This window comes from Chenopodium album, chromosome 15, assembly GCF_948465745.1.
Source record: "Chenopodium album chromosome 15, dcCheAlbu1.1, whole genome shotgun sequence".
Lineage (NCBI taxonomy): Eukaryota > Viridiplantae > Streptophyta > Magnoliopsida > Caryophyllales > Amaranthaceae > Chenopodium > Chenopodium album.
Genome location: NC_137848.1, coordinates 40,083,548 through 40,102,885, shown reverse-complemented (window position 1 = coordinate 40,102,885; position 19,338 = coordinate 40,083,548). Strand labels below are relative to the sequence as shown.

The following is a 19,338-nucleotide window of genomic DNA, read 5'->3' as shown; positions in this document are numbered from 1 at the left end:
AGAGGTTCAAGTTCATCCGCCAATTGAGTGGATTGAGAACTAAAAGAAGTCGACGTTCCTTCATCGTCGTCGTTTTGTGCATAAGTACGATCTTGAGAACGAGTTTCGGCATCCAACCAATCCTTGAAGCAAACACACATTTCAAGTGTTTCGGGTTTTAGTCTTGTTCTTCTATCGTCTAGAACTCTTCCCGACGCACTAAAAGCTCTTTCGGAAGCAACGGAGGAGACTTGGATAGCAAAAATATCACGAGCCATTGCCGACAAAATTGGATGTTTCACGGCTTGTGATTTCCACCAATCGAGGATGTCGAGGCCAAACTTCTCTTCATCGTCCATGCCTTTCATGAAGTCGTAACTTAAGTACATTTGCAACTCCGAAACATCGCTTTGAGTTCTCCTAGATGATGATGATTCTGTACCTGAATACTTAGACATCAAGTTAGCAGCTTGTGCAAATAAACCTTTGGCCCGTTTACTTACATTTTTGGATGTTTGAGAAGGGGCAAATCGAGACACGGTTCCATATTTACTTTCATAAACATTATATAAATTAAAAAACTCATCCGTCACCTTATTCTTAAAAGTTTCAACATCATCTTCAAAATTCATGTTACTATAATAAATATCAATTAATAAAAAGGTGCCATCATATTTTTGTCTAGGATCTAAAATGGAAGCAAAAATATAAATCTTAGGAATATCGGTGTAATATTTACGCCATTTATCCTCCATGGATGGAAGATATCCACGATAAACATGTTCTGATCGGTGTTCCGCAAAAAGTTGTGCAAGTAAACATGCATTGCTAAGAAAAGAATGAGCACAAGGATTATATACAGAAGAAAAACAATGTGTCATACCATATAGTAATTGTAAAAACTGCATATATTTTTCACAATTAGCCCAATCATCTTCAAGTAAAGCATTTTGTGGATATTTCATATTATAAAAAAGTGTTAAATGAACCTTGTACTCGATTGCCCGACTCAACATTTCATAGGTGGAGTTCCACCTAGTTGGACAATCCGGTGCTATTTTTATGGTTTTAATCCGTTGTTGCCTGCAAAAACCTTTCCATTCTTGATATCTCATGTTAGAGCTATTAATAGTGCAAATAGCACTCCGTATTTTGTGATAAAATGGACCAATTGCTTGTGTTCCATCCTTCACACACAAGTTAAGAACATGACAAATGCATCTAACATGAAGTGCTTCTCCATCTAATACTAAATCGGTTAATTGGGGTTTAACCAAATTCGCACTATATGTCATAGAAGTTGCGTTATCGAAAGTCATAGACATGATTTTATCCCTAAGACTATATGCATCAATAGCTTCCATTAAATGATGTGAAATGTTAAGACCGGTATGAGGGTATTCAAGCATTTTGAAATGAATGATGCGTTTTTGTAACATCCACTCATTATCTAACCAATGACAAGTAACACATAAATAGTGAAGTCCGTACCCACCATCCCATGCATCGGCGGTTAAAGAAACTCTACAAGGAAGATTAGCTAATTCATTTACTAATTTCAATTTGTACTCTAGATAAGTCTTCATGGCAGCAGATCGAACGGTTTTTCGGGACATTTTTTTGTGTTTTGGTTGTAGTGCTCGGTTAATATAGTTGTTGAAGGCATCATTTTCGGCGAAAAGAAAAGGTTGTTCTGCATGTACAAGCATTCTCCCAAGTTCATCCCTATCTCTCTCGTAATTGTAAATGAAACCTTGTGGATGGAATTGAGAAATTTTAGGTTGGGTTGGATCACTAGATGGTCCACCACATTTTTTTGTATGCCTAGTAAGGTGTCCCGTCCCTCCCTTGGTATCGGCCGAGAAAATTTTACCACAAGTCCGACACTTGCATTTTTTTCCATCTTTACTTAATTGATAATGTACCCAACATCCACTCTTTCTTTTGGTTTGAGCAAAATCCTCTTCGGTACACCACTCTAATATGTTAGGATTATGGGTGGATGGTTCACTCGACCCGCAAGCTTGTGTTTGGCTACCTTGGGAAGGAGGAGGAGGAGGAAAAGGAAATTCATATTGTTGAAATTGGGTTTGTTGAAATTGGGTCCAAGGAGCCATATCATCCATTTGTTCTTGCCCTCCCGTGTTTTGGGGATGAAAGAAAGGGGTGGAAGTGTTTGGAAAGGGCATGTTAGGAGAGGGAAAGGGCATGTTAGGGGGGGGCATAGACATTGAAGTGTTTGGGTTTGGTGATTCCCTACGTGTTGACTTGGCTTTTCTAGAGGAGGAGGAAACGTTCGGGTTTGATGCCATGATTAATTAATAATAATAACACAACTAACAATAACAAAGTAACAATTAACAACAATGAGATCAATGAGAATTAATTAGTAAGTAGTTTTTATATAAATTAAATTTTCAAAAATAATTATAATAATAGTAGATTACTTGGATCAATGAGATCCCAGGTAGGAGAGGTTAGGAGCGACGTTGTCCAGAGCCCAAATCCCGCCTTAGACAGATTTCAACAATCCAAATAACCCACAATTAAAATAGAAAGTAGTTTTTATATAATTAAGTAGTTCCAATAATAATAATAATAATAATAATAATAATAATAATAATAATAATAATAATAATAATAATAATAATAATAGTAATAATGATAATAAATTAATAATAGTAACAATAACAATAACAATAACAATAACAAATTAAAATAAAGTTGAGTTAGATCTTACAATGACGCTTCAATGCTTTCCCAAATTTATAATTTCCCGAATTTTTAATTTCCCGAATGTAAATATAACAATTTTTTTTTTTTTTTTTTTTTTGGTAGTAGACTAGTACAAGTAATAATAGTAAAAATGTAAAATTTATAAGAGAGTAGGAATTTTTTTTTTCTTTTCACAAAAGAGAGGAAGATTGTATGTTTTTTAGGAATTTGAGAATTGAGAATTTGGGAGTAAGAAAATTAGAGAATAAGAGAGAAGAGATGAGTTGATGAATTGTGAAAATTTTGGAGGAAAATATGAGGTATTTATAGGGGATTTGGGTGGGAAATGGGGTGGAAAATATGGCCGTTTATAGCTGTTGGAAAACGGCCATAAACGGCCATATTCCAACGGCACGGGCCGTGCCGTGCCGTGCCGTGCCTGGCCGTGCCGGGCCGTGCCTGGCCGTGCCGGGCCGTGCCACGTGCCGTGCCGGCGGGTCGTGCCGGCGTGCCGGCCCACGTGCCGGCCACCGTGCCGCCCGCCGTGCCACGGGCCGTGCCCGTGCCGGTCCCAAAAAATTTGTTCACGGCACGGCCCACGGCACGCCGGCGTGCCGCCGTGCCGTGCCGTGCCGGCCACCGTGCCCGTGCCGGGCCGTGCCGGAGTCGTGCCGGGCCCGTGCCGCCCGCGTGCCGGCACGGCCCGTGCCCATCTTTAAGTATAACACGACAATAATACAAGTACACAACTGTATTTGATAAGTATATCATTTGAAAAAACACGGGGTGTAAATGTAAATAATGGATTGGGTATGGCCGTATGGGGCGTATGGAGAGCTTATTTTTGTCATCAGTTTCTCCAAAAGTCCAAAACACTACAGCTTTCCTACTTCTTCCGCATCATCTATCATCTATCACCTATCATCTATCACATCAGCAGTAGTGATACCACCAATCACCAAACTCAAATTCCTTAAATTACAACCCAAACCCCCAAATTCTACGTTCTTCAACTACTATCCAAGATGAAGAATTAATTGTTTTTGAAGCATAATTAAGCAGAAATTACACAAAGTAAGTGATAAAAATGGTGGTGAAGCAGCAGCTAATGGCATCAAAAATTGGCATTGATGGCGGAGGATTACTTCCGTTGTTAGCTGTTTCTTCTTCTGTCCGCTCAAATCCCACTTTACCCAGACGCCAATTTTCTCTCTCATGTAATAATTCTCTCTCCTTTCTCTTTTTTTCCTTTTCAATTTCATGTTTTAATTGCTGTTTAATTTTACTGTGATTTTGGATACTTATTAATCTCATTGTTTATAGTTCAATTTCCCTCAAACCATAACAAAATTATGCTTTTGTATGTTTAACATGTGGGGTTGTTTTTATAACTAAATACGGTTTGTCTAACGAGTGCCCATGGATACTTGTAAATTCGGCGAAGATAAACCCGATAGAAATTAGTTTAAGTAGGGGAATGGTGAACCCTGAACCTGAAAGGGAAGTCATTTTGGTTTACGAAGAGTATGATTTGGTTAGAGAAAGATGAGGTGTGCCATTTATTGGCAAATGCGCAATTGCAAATTAGTTTTCCTTTGTTTGGTGAGGAAAGTTAAAGAATGCGGGAATGTGAAAATAGATAAGTGTTGGGTTTGAGAAGTGTGGAGAACGGTTTAACGGCATGAGGTGTTGCAAAGGATCGTGAAGGTTTGAAGCAAGTTTGCCTGAACTTGGTATTCAACCAAACATTGTGAAGCAAAGTAGCTCTAAGCTACTGTCTTGAAGTTCGGCTGAATCAGTGAAGACTGTTGGTTTGGGCGAACCCCCTGCTTTGTTTTGCAGCCCGTTTCCCCCTCTTTGTGACGTGTTCTTGAACGTAGGATTGTTTTTTATGCCTTGCACTATATATACTCATGTTTGGTCATTGTATAGAGTTAGAGCTTTTACATTTGAGGATCTCTCTCTCTACATCTTTCCCTTCATCTTATTCCCTCTCCCTTACTCTGATACAATGATTAAACATGAGTATATATAGTTTAAAGCATAATAAAACAATCCTACGGTCCTAAATAAGCCACGTCGCTTAAGTTGCAAAACCGTAGAGAACAGAAGCAAGAGGTTCGGGCGAACCAACCCAAGGTTCGGGTGAAGTCCTTGGCTGTAACCTTCAAATGTTGTTCTTCTTTGAGTTGCGAACCTATGGGAGGTTCGGGCAAACTCCCCACACAACTCTTCGTAAAATGGTCATATCTTCATCGATTCTTGTCCTAATCGAGCTTATGACCATTGGAAAGCTCTTGAGATGAGCTATCACCTGATCTCAATAACATTTCTAGATCTAGATATATGCTCATTTGAAGTCAGCCCTTGCCTTTAATTGTTGCTTTGCACCAAACACACAATCCAGAGCTTAAGTCCAAAGCCCTGCATCTTTATGCCTTCTTGAACCATTTTTCACACTTCTCAAACCCAACAATACTAGGAAAGTAAAAGGGAGGTAAGGAGGAAGGAGGAAAATGTGGCTTCCCTTGAAAAGGAAAATGATTTTTATCGTTAAGGATACGATTTTCCACCATTGGGAAAATTGCTTTTCACCATTCACAAACCAAACAAAGGAAAATGGGTGAAAAAAGGGAAAATCATTTTCCACGAAAACATTTTACATCAAACCAAACGGGGTCTAAGTGTTTGTCTTGCCATGATTTTGCTGTAGCACAAGTGACTATGCAAGTTCTCGGTCATTATTTAACTAAACAAGTTCTCGGTCTTATTGGAGAAAGAGCTCGACCGGAGCTAACAACATAGTTATTTAACTAAACTAGTATTAATGAACCATCTCCTCTTCCTGTTGCTAAAGCCTAATAACAAGGGACGTTCGATAGACCGGCTAAGAGCTTCCTGTTGTTATTGTTTCTATCTTGCTCTATTGTTTATATGCTCTTATATTGCTCATATAGTGAAAGCAGAACCAGCGCTTAAGAAAGAGTTTGAAAAGTTGGCACGTCTTTAACTTGGCTATGAAACTCTGCCATACTGGTAAACCTTATCCTTATGCTCGTTCCACTCATTAGCTTCGGTAATAGGAGTTTGATCGAGGTCGGATTTAGGAATAACAACGGGAGATAGCTGGTTTTGTTTCATTAGTTTGATAAAATCTGTATTTAATGACACTAACTTACACTAAAAAGATAGTTGTTCCTTACTTTCTTTATATTAAACAAGTATGTGCCCCTTTCAAGGGATCCCTTACTCCAGTCAAGCATATCTTTAATTGGGGTTTGCTAGGGTCGATGCATGAGCATAATTGAAACTGATATTTTTATGAACATCCAGCATTTTTGATATCTATGACCTAGAACATAGACAAAATTGCTCAGAAACTAAGTTAAGATTGATAAACTGTCATAGTGTGGAGAAAATGGACACAGATAAATTACCATCTTGCTGTATGCTCTATGGCATTCAAGCATAGCATCTGCACATGTGAATATTAGTATTTAACTTGTAAGGGGTGTTGGTAGACTTCGAGTAATAAAGTTGCCAGGTCAAGTATATCTAAGGGAAAAATTAAGTCAGAGTATAGTAGTATATATATGTTAATGTCAGATATGACTCTTGTGACTTGTAAGTGATTATTTCTAGTCTACCTTTGTACATTCTGCCTACTATTCTCCTCTTGCAGCTGAACCACTTAAAAAATTTTAAGCTACCCTTTTATAAACACTTTAGGATTTTTTTGCTGCCTAATAATTCAACAAAACCATCACTCCATCAGCTTTGGCATACTAATTGATTTTGACATTACCAAATACTTGGGCCTTGTTTGTCAATATAACACTGTTCCGACAATAGTATATTCAATTCCCAATTAGAAGACTTTACTAGCAAGCTGGGGCAGTAGGTTTGTTAGAAGACGACTATATAAACGGTGTTTGGTGATTAGTAAAATAATAACTATGTTGGCTTACACGTTTGAAATCCAGAACTGAAATGCTGGAAGAATGAGCATTTGCAAATTAGCATACTTGGGACCAATATACATAGATATGCTCTCTGTCTAATTTTGGTCCCTGATAAATATTCTCTCAATCTAGTTTTGTCTATGGTGGGAGATTGGTTCCATAGCTGTCCTTGTTCTGTCCACTCAATTCCCTCTTTACCTTCATGCCTCTATCTCATATAATTTCTCTCTCCTCTTTCCCTATTTTCTAATATGTACATTTCTCCCGCTCTTTAATTGATCTATCAGTTGGGATTCAATTTTGCCTTTTGTTATGAGGATACTTCTTTAAATGGTGTTGAGGTTATTCTTATGCTAACTCTCCAAGGGGAAAAAAGGCTTCTTGTGCTAAATGTAATCATTTTTATTGAACTTCTCCCTTTTTTCGCTTCTTGAATCTTTAGTAGAAATTAGCTCTTGTTCTACACCTTGTTATTTAATTGAGCTTATGAGATTGTAATAGATGATTTGAATAACTAGGGGTTACATTATGTTGGGTTGGTGAAGAATGTGTTAGCATGAAAAACCTGGTTATTTGGTGAGGCCATTGGAGAAAAAAAGGGAATTTCTCAACAGTAACCCTTAGTTTTGAATTTTTACTTGGATGCTCTTTTTTCTCACTTTTACACTTCTTTTTTCAAACTCTTTCATCGGATTATCTTGTTATGTCCCTTTTTCTATATCAGACAGTTCTTTATGACAATTTATGTTAGCCGACCCCAAATAGGATTTCAATTAGAAATAAAGGGATAACAATTTTTTATCTAGCAAATGGGTCAGATGTTGGTGTAATTTATGTCAGCTATGTGTTTAGCAAGTTGGTACCAATTTGATGATGGGCACAGGTTAGAATCAATAAATGTAGCACACCTCAAAGTTGGTGTCTTGATTTTAATATTTCCATATATCGTTAAATGTGTGTTCTGTGTTGTGTCTTTGTTTGATTTATATAGAAAGTCTCATTGTTACTCATAAAAGTTGGAAGATGCATAAATTCATGTTACATTTTGTTGTTGTACATTCTATTTTCATCCATTCTTTTTCTTGGGTACACCTTTTCTTTTATCCTATTTTGGCAAACTTTTCTCACATTAACTCATCTACAACCACTCTACTCTTTCTCACAAAAACCCCACTTACAACAATTTCTCTCCTACTTTTATTACACATATCCCACCTTTCACATTCCCTTTCCACCTCTCGTTGGTCTGTGGTATCCACATGAAGTGTTACTAACATTTAGAACCCAAGGCACTCTTAAACAAATAATCCTATCATAGTTTTGAAATTGTGAAAGACAGTAATCTACTTTTGCCAACCTCTTGTATCTTCTCATATGCATTTATTTTGTTGTGATTAGTTCAGTTGTCTTTGACAGGTTGTGTGGTCGGAGGGTCCAGAAGGGTGTAAAAATAGTTGTACATAATATTGGATGGGAGGATAGTGTTATATTGTCTGCTTCTGTGTGTCTGTTGGCCCTGTCGTTACATAAGAGATATTTAAGGCTGTTAATATTGTTCATTTGTTTGTTATATTTGGTGGTTTTCACTTTCAAAGTGCCTGAGTTATTTGAGTGTGACCATCAATGTGTCGTAATGCCGATATGTATATCGTTATGGGATACTCCTATATGCCATTATAGTGTTATACAGTCAATCTTGCTAACAGTGGTAAAGTTTTAGTGAACTAAGGGTGTACATGTTTTGACTTTGGTCTTTAGTATCTATATTTTTTCTGTATAAATATCACATTGAATGAAGAAGGGACCAGAATATTGTAGAATTCGCTAATATTTGACTGAAAGAGCTTGATGAAGCAAGTAGAACTGCATTCCATGTTTGAATGATGACCTCTTAAGAGATCAAACCTGTACCATGGCCTATAGGTGTCTTTCTCTTCTGATATGGTCCGTTATTTACTTGAAATATTGTGTTTTTCTTGTCAGGACTATATGTGTCTCCTTCCGCTGCTGAAATGGTGAGACTTAGTTTATCCTTGCATTTTGACTCTGTAATTGGTAGCATACCTATGTTTTCTATACCGACTCTCATAAGAAACATATATTTCTGCTGAGAATCCCCAATTTATGTTGACATATTTTAATACAAGCCTACTCTCTGGAATTCTAAATTTTGGTATTTGCACATTGATACACTAATTTTTATTTTGAAGAAATACACTAAATTTTGATTGATGATAAATGATAAATAAATGTTATTTATATTTTGAAGTAAAACACAAGGAAACAAGGAAGTTCAAACCAGTCTTCAGTCCAGTCCGAAGTCCAGTACGAAGCCAGGCCTCAAATGTTGGTGTTGGATCAAGCGACTTTGATGGAAGAGAGGAGTTTAATAGTCAGAATATATCTTCAAATAGCTCATCCACTGAAAGCTCCTCTCAAATGTAGGTATCAATTTTCATTGTTGCAAGCTTGAAACCAAGTAAGCTTTTATTTGTAACCTTTATGTCATAAAAGTACACTGTTGTTTGTAATCTTTATGTCATTAACAGTTGAATTTATTTGAAAACACGTATGACTGATAGAGTGATAGCATCACCTAATTAAAGTAATCCTAAAATCCACTAACAAGGTAGTGAGGGAAGTAGAGTCATATGATGTCCTTTTGATCCTATTATTTATGGGATCGAGTGTTTTGATGTTGGAATAATTGAAACTAAGACAATAATTGAATAGGGAATAATAAATACTAAGGCCTTGTTTGGTTGACAACATAAAATTGGGGAAGTGAAAGTTTATGGAAATTGATAAGTTGGATAATTGTTTGGTTGACACACAAAAGCAAAATGGAGGAAGTGGGAATTCATGGGAATTTCAACTCCCCACAAAACATGGAAAGTATATCACCATGCCCCCCTTTGGTTAATCAAGATTCGTGGGAATTTAACCCCCCTTCCCTTCTTCCCCAATTCTTCACTTTCTCTCTCTACTTTCCAAACCCTAACTTCTCAACTCTACAAACTTTAAATCTCTCACCCTTCCTCAAATTTCTCAAATTCTCAATCTTTGTTACATCTACTATCTAATACACTTTACTTTATCTTCGTTCTATATAGTTTACAAGTTTCAAATATCCTATAGAGAAATACCTTCAAGTACTCAAATATGGCACCAAAAAGGTCAAGACTGGGTCTGATAGTTCGAGATAACCACAATTAGAGATTTAACAAGACCTTTCGGACATAGTCATTGAAGACTAAAGGGTATGTCTCAATCATTCTTAGTTTTCAAAGGCGCGAGACGCACTGAGAGCTTAGCCGTTAGGCACAAAGCGTAGACGTGCACCTTTCGTATATGAGGCGCTTTTTAATTTTTTTATATTTATTTTACTGCTTTCTTAGTACTTCCTCCGTTTCTATTTAATTGACGCTTTTAATGTAGACACACATATTAAGGAGAGGAGAGAGAATGATAAAGCAAGTGGGGTACACTAAAAAAACAAGGTATAAAACTTACCCGATAAGGAAACGTGTCAACTAAAAATGAACTTCCTAAAAAGGAATACGTGTCAACTAAAAAAAAAGGTAGTAATATTAAATATGTAGAAAAAAAAAACTCAAATTTAAATGTTAAAACTGATTTATAATAAAAAGTAAAAAGCTTTTTAAGAACAATAAAAAAAGATGGGAGTTTAAAGTTGAAAGTTCTAGATTCATTTACAGGGGGAAATTTTTTTTTCCTACTCGTTTCATATATAGAAATTCTTTCAATTATATGGAAATTGATAATGAGGTTAAAATGTTGTTTTAATGTGTCATGTCAAATATTTAGTTTGTCTTGTTACACTTTTTCCCAAATTACCTTATGAATTTTTGAGCTCTTTAAGTGTTGTGAAATCTAGAGGTGGTGATATCACCTTGTACTATAGATAAATAAATAGAGTTATTGATGAGTTTGAATGAGTTCGCTCGAACTTTTGGCCTAAGCATTAACTGTATTTACAAATTGCCACCCAAATATATCGTCGTAAGTCTTTGGAGGGCTCTCACAGGTCAAGAGAACTGTGATTCCTTCCAACATCTATATGCCACTCTAATCCACCACCTTGTCCCTAAGGTTTGGCAATGGTTTACTGGCATTATTTTTTTAGGAGGCATGAGCCTCAAAATGTTAAGAGTGAGGAATTGGCCATTTTTGGTAGTTATGTTTACTGAACAACTAACCCTTACAAAATTAATATTGCGCACCAACTTGCAGTCCACCATAATAATATAGCTAAGGGCACTACACTGCTGTTCCATTTACTTTGGTGGCTTTATCACCCATATTGCTTGTGCTAAGATCGGATTCGTTGAAACTGGTCCTGGTCCTGGTCCTGGTCCTGGTCCTGGTCCTGGTCCTATCCTATTCGATCTAGCCTATATAGTCTACATGGTTCGTAAAAACTGTACTCCTATAAAGCAATAAAAACTAAGCTAATTGCATCTATCACTATCAGTAGACTCCAACAATGACTTCCTTATATCTCCATGTAGGAATCATTTTTACTCTATAAATAATTATAGCATTCCTCCAGACCCAAATGCCTTAAATTGCTTCAGCAATAGCCAATTAGCCATCAGGTAAATGTTACTAGTTGCAATCGTTTTCTTGGCAATCTTATTTTCATTCTGCACTTTTTCTCTGAAAGACTTCATCTGTGTTATAGACCAGATTTCCCACTTCAAGATTAACACAAAGAACAGTAATTTAAGGCTTAAAGCTTGAGTAATTAATTGCTAATGATCCATTACATTCTGCCATTACAATCTGCCTTCTCAGCTGCAACACATTGAGCACATATTTCTAGACTTCAGCTGATGAGCTGACAAAGAGCAAGAGAAGAACTAATGTCAATGCTCTCTGGAGCCTGATCATTTAACTTCAGCTTTGCACTCATTGAATGCCCCAACTTGTGATTCTGCCTTTAGTGTGTGTTATATGCAAAATAGTCATCCATAAAGTGAATACAATTTTATGACCAGCTTTAATATTACAGATCACCCTTTTCCAAACCACCTTTTCATATGGTTCTTGAAGCTTCTGAAGTTTTGTTACATAAGTTTGAATGAGAAGCCACTTCAACTGTTAACTGCATTCCACCCACCAACCTTATCAATGTAGTCTACATCTCCAAATTTTCCTCACAAGCCATGAAGTGTGGAATAGGCATAGTGGAGACATCCCTTCCTTGACATAATATATGTGAATTACATTTGACCCAAAGTTTGTCCTTTCTGTAAGCTAATGCCAAATGGATTTTGGTAAGGGCAGCCTTATTCCACGCATGAAGGTGTTTCATGATTGATGTATGGATTGTGCCATCTCTTTAGTATCCTATAAGATAATGTCTCATGTGGCTGTGTCTGAAAATTATGCTGTGATGTGTCTGACAATCAGAATAACATGTTTGTGATTCCTGCTCCTGTACTTTGATGTGACAGCCTTTTCATTGTTCACCTTTTGACTTCTGATTAGTCTTTCCTACAGAATGTCATATCTTAATCATGTATGATCTGTTGCAATGTGTATTAGGATGACATCAATTTATGTTCAATTTTCGATTGTTTGGCAGTGACAAGCATCCTATCCGAATCCCTTATCCTCTCTCTATAGCTATGGTTCTGGGTGGGTGTGCTCTGGCGTTTTCCCTTGTAATGTTTGTCAAAGGAGGGCCTTCATCAATATTGGCTGCAATTGCAAAGACCGGATTTACTGCTGCATTCACATTAATTTTTGTCTCGGAAATTGGGGACAAGGTATACATTTAGTAACAAAGCTTTTATCCGTTCTTTTGAAATTGTATTGGTCTGCAGTGTCATTTGAATCCGTGATTTGAATTAGAATAATCACCAGGAGCATATCACATTCCTTGATGACATATTCTTTTGATTTGAGTATATAATGTTAATTACAAATGGCTAGTTACTTTGCTAACCTATACTTGAAAATAATGTTGAAGCCATGATTTTTTTTCTTTTTTTTTTGGAAACATCTGGATAAATATTTTTCCATATGAACTAACCAGCATTACTGTGCTGCTATATTAGTAGCTGTGATATTTATTACAATTAAGTTTGAGCATTTATTTGGCTTTCAAGTAGGATCTCATGGCCATACAAAAATCGTAAAGATTCTAAGATTTTAATCGCGATTATAATTTATCCATAGGCAGGATTATAGGCTGTTAAAGTGAACAAAAAAGAGCCTTTTAATCAAGTTATAGTCCTCATAAAATGCATATTTTTTTATGGAAGGTCTTCACATAATGCAGTGTCAATGTTCAGTATAATGTTTACCTGTAATAGGCCCGAGATCAAATAGCTCATGCAATTTTCAGATTTCTTTTTTTTTTTCTTTTTTTTAAAAAAATTCTTTTAAAGGACAAATGTTATATTTCCATTTTATATACCTTTAGACTGCCTCTGTAATGTTATTTTGTGAAATGGAAATATTGATAAGTTGCTTTGCGTCCGTGGAACAGACATTTTTTATTGCTGCTCTCCTGGCCATGCAGTATAAAAAAGGACTGGTATGATTCTCTCTCTCTCACTCTCTCTCTAAGGTCATGTCATTTTGCTGACAACGTATCACATATAATCTCATCCTAAGGTCTGATGCTTTCATGTATTCTACTTAGCGGGACAGCTAATAATAGTACATAACTACATATTGATGCTCCATCTCATCAGAAGGTGGATGGCCTACCAACTTAATGAAAAATATTCATGGAAGATTAGAAATTTGAGTGTCTGTTACCAGTGAGCTCTAATAAAATTTGAATTTTAAATGATAGCCTTCTTAAAATTACTGTGTGTGGGTGGCACTTTTTAGCCATTCTACAAAGAAGTCTGCTGTTTCCTCTGCGTATAATCTGTTTTCTGCGTGTTGAAAATTGATTGTCAGAATTCAGGCATGAAAAATTGAATATTTGTAATAAGGATATGCTTTGCCAAGTATCATGAAGAGCAGAGTGGAGGGTCCATTGTTTTCAATTAGGGTTGAATTTGTCAAAGAGGATCTTTTCCTGAGATTTGCATGACACCAAAGAATTCTGTGCCCCATGTAAAGATCATCTTTTTATCTATTAAGGACATGTGATGGTATACTCCCTAATCTAGCATATAGGGTTAAAAAAGACAGATCGAAGGGAATATCTTATAATTAAAAAATGCAGTAAACTAGTCTAACTTTACATAAATCTATCAATGATGAGTTGGCCCTTGAGAAGTGACAACCACAAGTCATGTAGAAAATTGATGAAGCTTGAGAAACTGATTAAGGAAAAGAGTAAGCTTATCTGACTAGGCCGTACCAAGGTTTATGATAACATGGGTTGATGAACTAAAGAAGCATAAGATATATTACTAGAACCTTGTTACTCTCTCTGTTGCTTGTGCATGTTTACTTATCCGGAAATTAATAATAGAGCCTTCAACCAAGATTGTCAAAAGAAATTGAGTAAATTGTTGTTTTGCTAGCGCTTATTGTGTCACTACTCACTAGTTTCTTCAGATATATTACAGTGAATATCCCTCTATTGGAAGGTTCAAGAAGTTATGGTAACTAACTTCTGTCTGCTGGGTATCTTAAGTTTGGTTCACCTTGATCTTTTGGGTCGCCATTCTGTAGAGCTACCATATGCAGTGTTGAGTATAGCTTTTTCATTTCACAAGTCCTTTTTCTGCGACGTGATTAACTGTTAAAGCATTTTCTAGAGGGAGGATGATCACCAGTGCAAAATTGAGTGTATTTCCACTGATGGAAATCCTATGTTATAGTCTTTTTTTCATGAAACAGGTGCTGTTAGGATCTATGGGTGCCCTTGGACTGATGACCATCCTCTCTGTGATAATAGGACGAGTATTTCAGTCTGTACCGGCTCAATTTCAGACAAGTAAGTGTTTACCTCATATTTGAGGAATCATGTTTGTAATTGTTGGCCTAACTTATGAATGCTATGTGTCAGGGAATTAGGCTCATGAAACCACCTTTTCTATTTTTCTTGGGAAATTCTCATGTTGCCTCTAACAATTGCTATGCTTGATTGCTAGCTCCTTTTGTTAAAAAAATAATTCACAAAATGACCCTAATTCAGTTTTTATTCACTTAATGCATTAATAAGACCTAGTTCAGTTATCACAATGCAAACTATGGTTAACCTAATAAATTACTTAAATGGCCCTACAATCCTCAACTTTCTCCCTACTCACACCACTTTACAACATCAACCACCATCACCATACAACTGTTAGTAAAACCCTTTTTAGCCCAGCACAGTACACCTCTTTACCCCATCTTTTTCTTAATCAATTTAAACGATTTAAAGTCTTCAATTTCCCGTTAACTACAACAAAAGACAATTAAGGAAGCAGAAAAAGAATGTGGAGCAGCTAAATTTGGGAAATTAATTAAATTAATTAATTTTTGAAAAATTGATTGATGAAGAAAAGAAGCCTAATATAACAGCATTAGGAACTAGGAAGGCGTGAAAACTGGAACAAAAGCGACAAGAAATCCTATCAAATTATCATCCTCAACACTAATCTCAATCCTGCTCCTGCTTTAAAAAAAACTCAGATTGCTTGGTGATGTTGGGCACTTAGGTGTTAATGGAGGAAAGGAAATGGGGCTGGGCTGGTGGCTGGGTGTTGTTAATGGAGGTCAATGGTCTGATTGGGAACAGAGATAGAGAAGGGTGGGGGTCTGAGGTTTTTTTAAAAAAAAGGGAACAAAAAACACTAACCATGGTTAGTTTTATTATTAAAAACTTAAGAAATAAGTCTCACTAATGCAAGTGAGGATAACATTTGAGTTAGGGTCTTTTTGTGAAAAAAAAAAAAAAAAAAAGGAAAGGGGTAGGGTGGGGTGGGGGATTACCAATTCAGCTTAGAAAAAGTTAGAGGCTACCGTTGAGAATATTCCATTTTTCTTTTGTTTTTATAATGTAAAAGATAGGAAATCGTAGGCTTGATTTTTAAGGTTCATAATGAACTTTAGTACTTGTCATATGAATAGCAAGATAATCTATTTGATTCTACATATTAGAGCAGATGATCATAAAACGCAAACAAAATAAAGACTGTCTTGGAGAATATCATCCTTGCACTTGGGATTTCCTACCAATTGTTCTTATGATATTGTAGGTTCTAACAAAATTGATCGTAAGAAATATTATTCAGATAGTATTAATACGCGCGCATAACAGATTGTAGTTCAAGTTTTTTGATTTATGTATATTAGGTTATACTTGGAAAAAAAAAAAAAAAAAAAAAACCCTTCGTGGCTCCTTGTTACTTTTTCTTACCTGTATGGAGAACTTAGGGGGTGTTTGGTTGGGGTTTTTGGAATGGGTTGGAATGGTGTCAAATCCATTTGAATGTTCAGTCTGGAATTTCATAATATTAGTATCTAACTCCATTCCAACCCCCAAAAGTCTCATACCTAACTCATCTTCTAAGATTCTAAATCCACCATCTTGTATGGGTTCCCAATCCATTCCATTCTATTAGAGAGAGAATTTTCGGGCTTCAGCTAACACGTGTCAAGGTCAAGGTGGAGACCTCTGTTCCAGCCCATTTGCAACTTGGAAAGATTACCTCTGATTTCTATGTTTCTTTGTATTATTTGGCTTAACTCTTTTATTTTCCTTTCACGTGGCTGATTTGGTCATTGTTAAAATGTTAGCTTAACTCTTATCAGCTGATCTGATTTATTATTGTCTCTTACAAAATTGCCATTTGTGTCTATCATGACCCAGAAACTCATGGATATAGCTATATATCCAGGTAATCTGTAGTGTTTAGGATGCATTTAACATTTAGCTGACAGTCGGACAGTCAACTGACTTCGCAAATACCTATTTTAATTTATTTTTTTTTGTTTTTTGTAAGTGCAACACTTAGACTAGCATGAAAGTTTTAGGAGGTTCAATTAAATGTAATAAAATAATATGCAAGTGGGATTTGTTGAGGAATTAAAAATTTATAAGATAGGGAATAGTGGGTGTATTTTTTTTATTAGAAAGAAAGGATGTGAGAGAAACATAATGAAAAGTGAGAATATGGACCATAAGAGGAGAGATTCAATAATAAAAAAAAAATGTAGGAGATTTCCATTTGAAGAAGTATCTATTAGATAATGGGTCAGTGTTGCATTCAGCTCTTTAATCTTATAAAAGTTCGAAGTCAATTAAAGATGCATGGGACTTTTACAGCTCTTCCCATCGGAGAGTATGCTGCTGTGACTCTTCTGCTATTCTTCGGTTTGAAGTCAATTAAAGATGCATGGGACCTTCCGGCAGATGATTCCAAAGATGAAAATAAAGATGGCTCTGAACTTGGTGAATATACTGAGGCTGAGGAGCTTGTGAAGGTGAATTTCAAAACACCATATTTTCAGGATACTTGTGATCTCATATTTTTATTCTTCAATAAACACCTTACTCTCACTTCTTTTAAGCTTACTATTACCTCTGTCTCAATTGCACCATTTCTGGATTAACAAATATATATTTACTGCCCTAGTACTGGACGCTTATGCTCTTAAGTGAATCTCTTTGACTCCATTGCGTCCAATTAAATATATTTTCCTTCAAAGTTTCTAATAAGGACTTTGTTTGCTTGAACAAAACAAATCAAATTCACTACTTTTTATGGGGTTACAATCTTTTTGTTTACTTTGTTTAATCTATATAAAGTTGGAATAGAAATATAGATTAGATATTTTAGATCCTATTAATATGTTATCCCCCTCCCTCCGAGAATTAACTTCTCTGGATTGACACAACGGAGGTCTTGCTGCAAAACCAAACAATCTCTAATCATCTCCCCCCCCCCCCCCCTCTCCTTCCTCCCTCCTTAAAAAAATCCTAAAAGGTGAAAAAGCTGTAATGATAACCATTGCATTTGACTGATCCTATTGTTTTCTGTGCAGGCTTCAAAACGACTAACAAACCCATTTGAAATTCTGTGGAAATCATTCTGCCTTGTGTTCTTTGCAGTGAGTCTTCAGTACAATTATTAGTAATTGTATTATTATTAGTTTATTTCGCTGAAACATGCAATCCTTTTGTTTCTAAAGGAATGGGGTGATCGCTCAATGCTTGCTACCATCGCCCTTGGTGCTGCACAGGTACAATATAAGAACTAGCATTCATAGATATAAACTTGTATGCATCCATAAGTTTTACAATTATATCTTAATTACTTGACTTTCAGTCTCCATGGGGCGTGGCAAGTGGAGCCATAGTGGGACACCTAGTTGCCACATCTGTCGCAGTTCTTGGAGGAGCATTTCTTGCCAAGTACATTTCTGAAAAGCTGGTAGGTCACTGAAATGTTTCTGCTGTTAAGTTTTGCTATCTTGCTGCTCTTATTTATCATGCTCGCTATATTTCCCTTTAGGTCGGCTACTTGGGAGGGGTCCTATTTCTTCTTTTTGCTGTAGCAACATTCTTTGGATTCTTTTAGTTCCTCGTGATATAACCGAGTCAAGAGATTTTCCTTAAAGATATTATATTCAAAACGTTTATCTTCAAAAAAGGAAATTTTCAGAAGATTTGTTCTCCAGATCAGGAACTCCTCCCCACTGACACATTAGTTGGATCGTGCCAGTAGAATCTCTCAGCTTCATAGCCAGCTTGGAAATGTTTATACAAGTTACGCCATGCCATTTTAGCAACAGAACACCTTGAGTAGGAAATTTGACAAATTCCAATAACCAGGTAAACAGAGTGAAACCTGTGAAGAATAGGTATTTATTGTTACTGATAAAATTTTTGTACCTTCCTCTGTATGACATGTATTTAAATAACCATCTTGCAACAATCATTTTTGTATAAATAATGATTTCCCATGAAATGGTGTAGTTTTTTTTTAGTGTAAGAAACATTGTATTCTTAGTTCGGATATGTTTCATGTTTTGGCATATATAGCTACATTACTCGATACAGAAATGTGTGTCACAGATCGGATGGAATTTGGGAATATCATCCCTTAGTAACCTTTTATCATTTTTATCAGATGCAAAGAGTTTGTTTAGATGGTTTACAATTGTGACTTATGAGGATTAAGTGTGGGATGAGGAATTGATAGGGAAAATTAATTGATATAATCCCGATTTCATGTTTTTAGACTTTGGAGGTGCTTTCATATACACCATCTTCCAAGTCCTCCATGAAGGGCTAGCGTTGTGGATATCCATTTGGTGTGCTTCCCAAATTTTGAAGTTGCCATGGCCAAAAATGTTCAAATAGTGTCACCGGAACAAACGTCATAATAGTCCATCCCCCGAATTGAGACATCTCTGAAATCACAAGTCTTGGTTTCAAGTGTTCTAAACTCTTAATTCTGTACACACTTGCTCCCAAGTGCTTTCTTCCTGGACAGTAGTTTCCCAATGATCCATGTGTATAGGGTGAAAACTCTTGTTGATCAAAAGGAGGTTTGATAGGAAGTTTGAGGTGAGTTTCCGGGTTTAGCTTAGATTACACCTTGTTTTGAAGCCCAAATAGCTTTTCTAATTTGACGGCCTATCAAACCTGAGCCCAATAGCAAAGTCCCATATGGGTGCAAAGGTCAATTGGCTTAAGTCTGGGATGAGTCTAAAATGCTTGTGTTGAGCATTTCCAAGCTTTGGAAGCAAT

General features: G+C 36.2%; 1 protein-coding gene across 1 annotated transcript; it reads left to right on the top strand.

Moving 5' to 3' along the window:
- Positions 1–3,546: 3,546 nt before the first annotated feature.
- LOC145582218 (protein PAM71-homolog, chloroplastic-like) lies at positions 3,547–18,714 on the top strand. Its single transcript, XM_081639223.1, has 10 exons — positions 3,547–3,911; positions 8,926–9,097; positions 12,268–12,451; positions 13,177–13,224; positions 14,493–14,589; positions 16,909–17,066; positions 17,628–17,693; positions 17,775–17,825; positions 17,912–18,016; positions 18,098–18,714. The coding sequence occupies exons 1-10, from the start codon at positions 3,782–3,784 to the stop codon at positions 18,161–18,163; spliced, it is 1,077 nt and encodes a 358-aa protein (XP_081495349.1). The 5' UTR covers positions 3,547–3,781; the 3' UTR covers positions 18,164–18,714.
- The last annotated feature ends 624 nt before the right edge of the window (positions 18,715–19,338 follow it).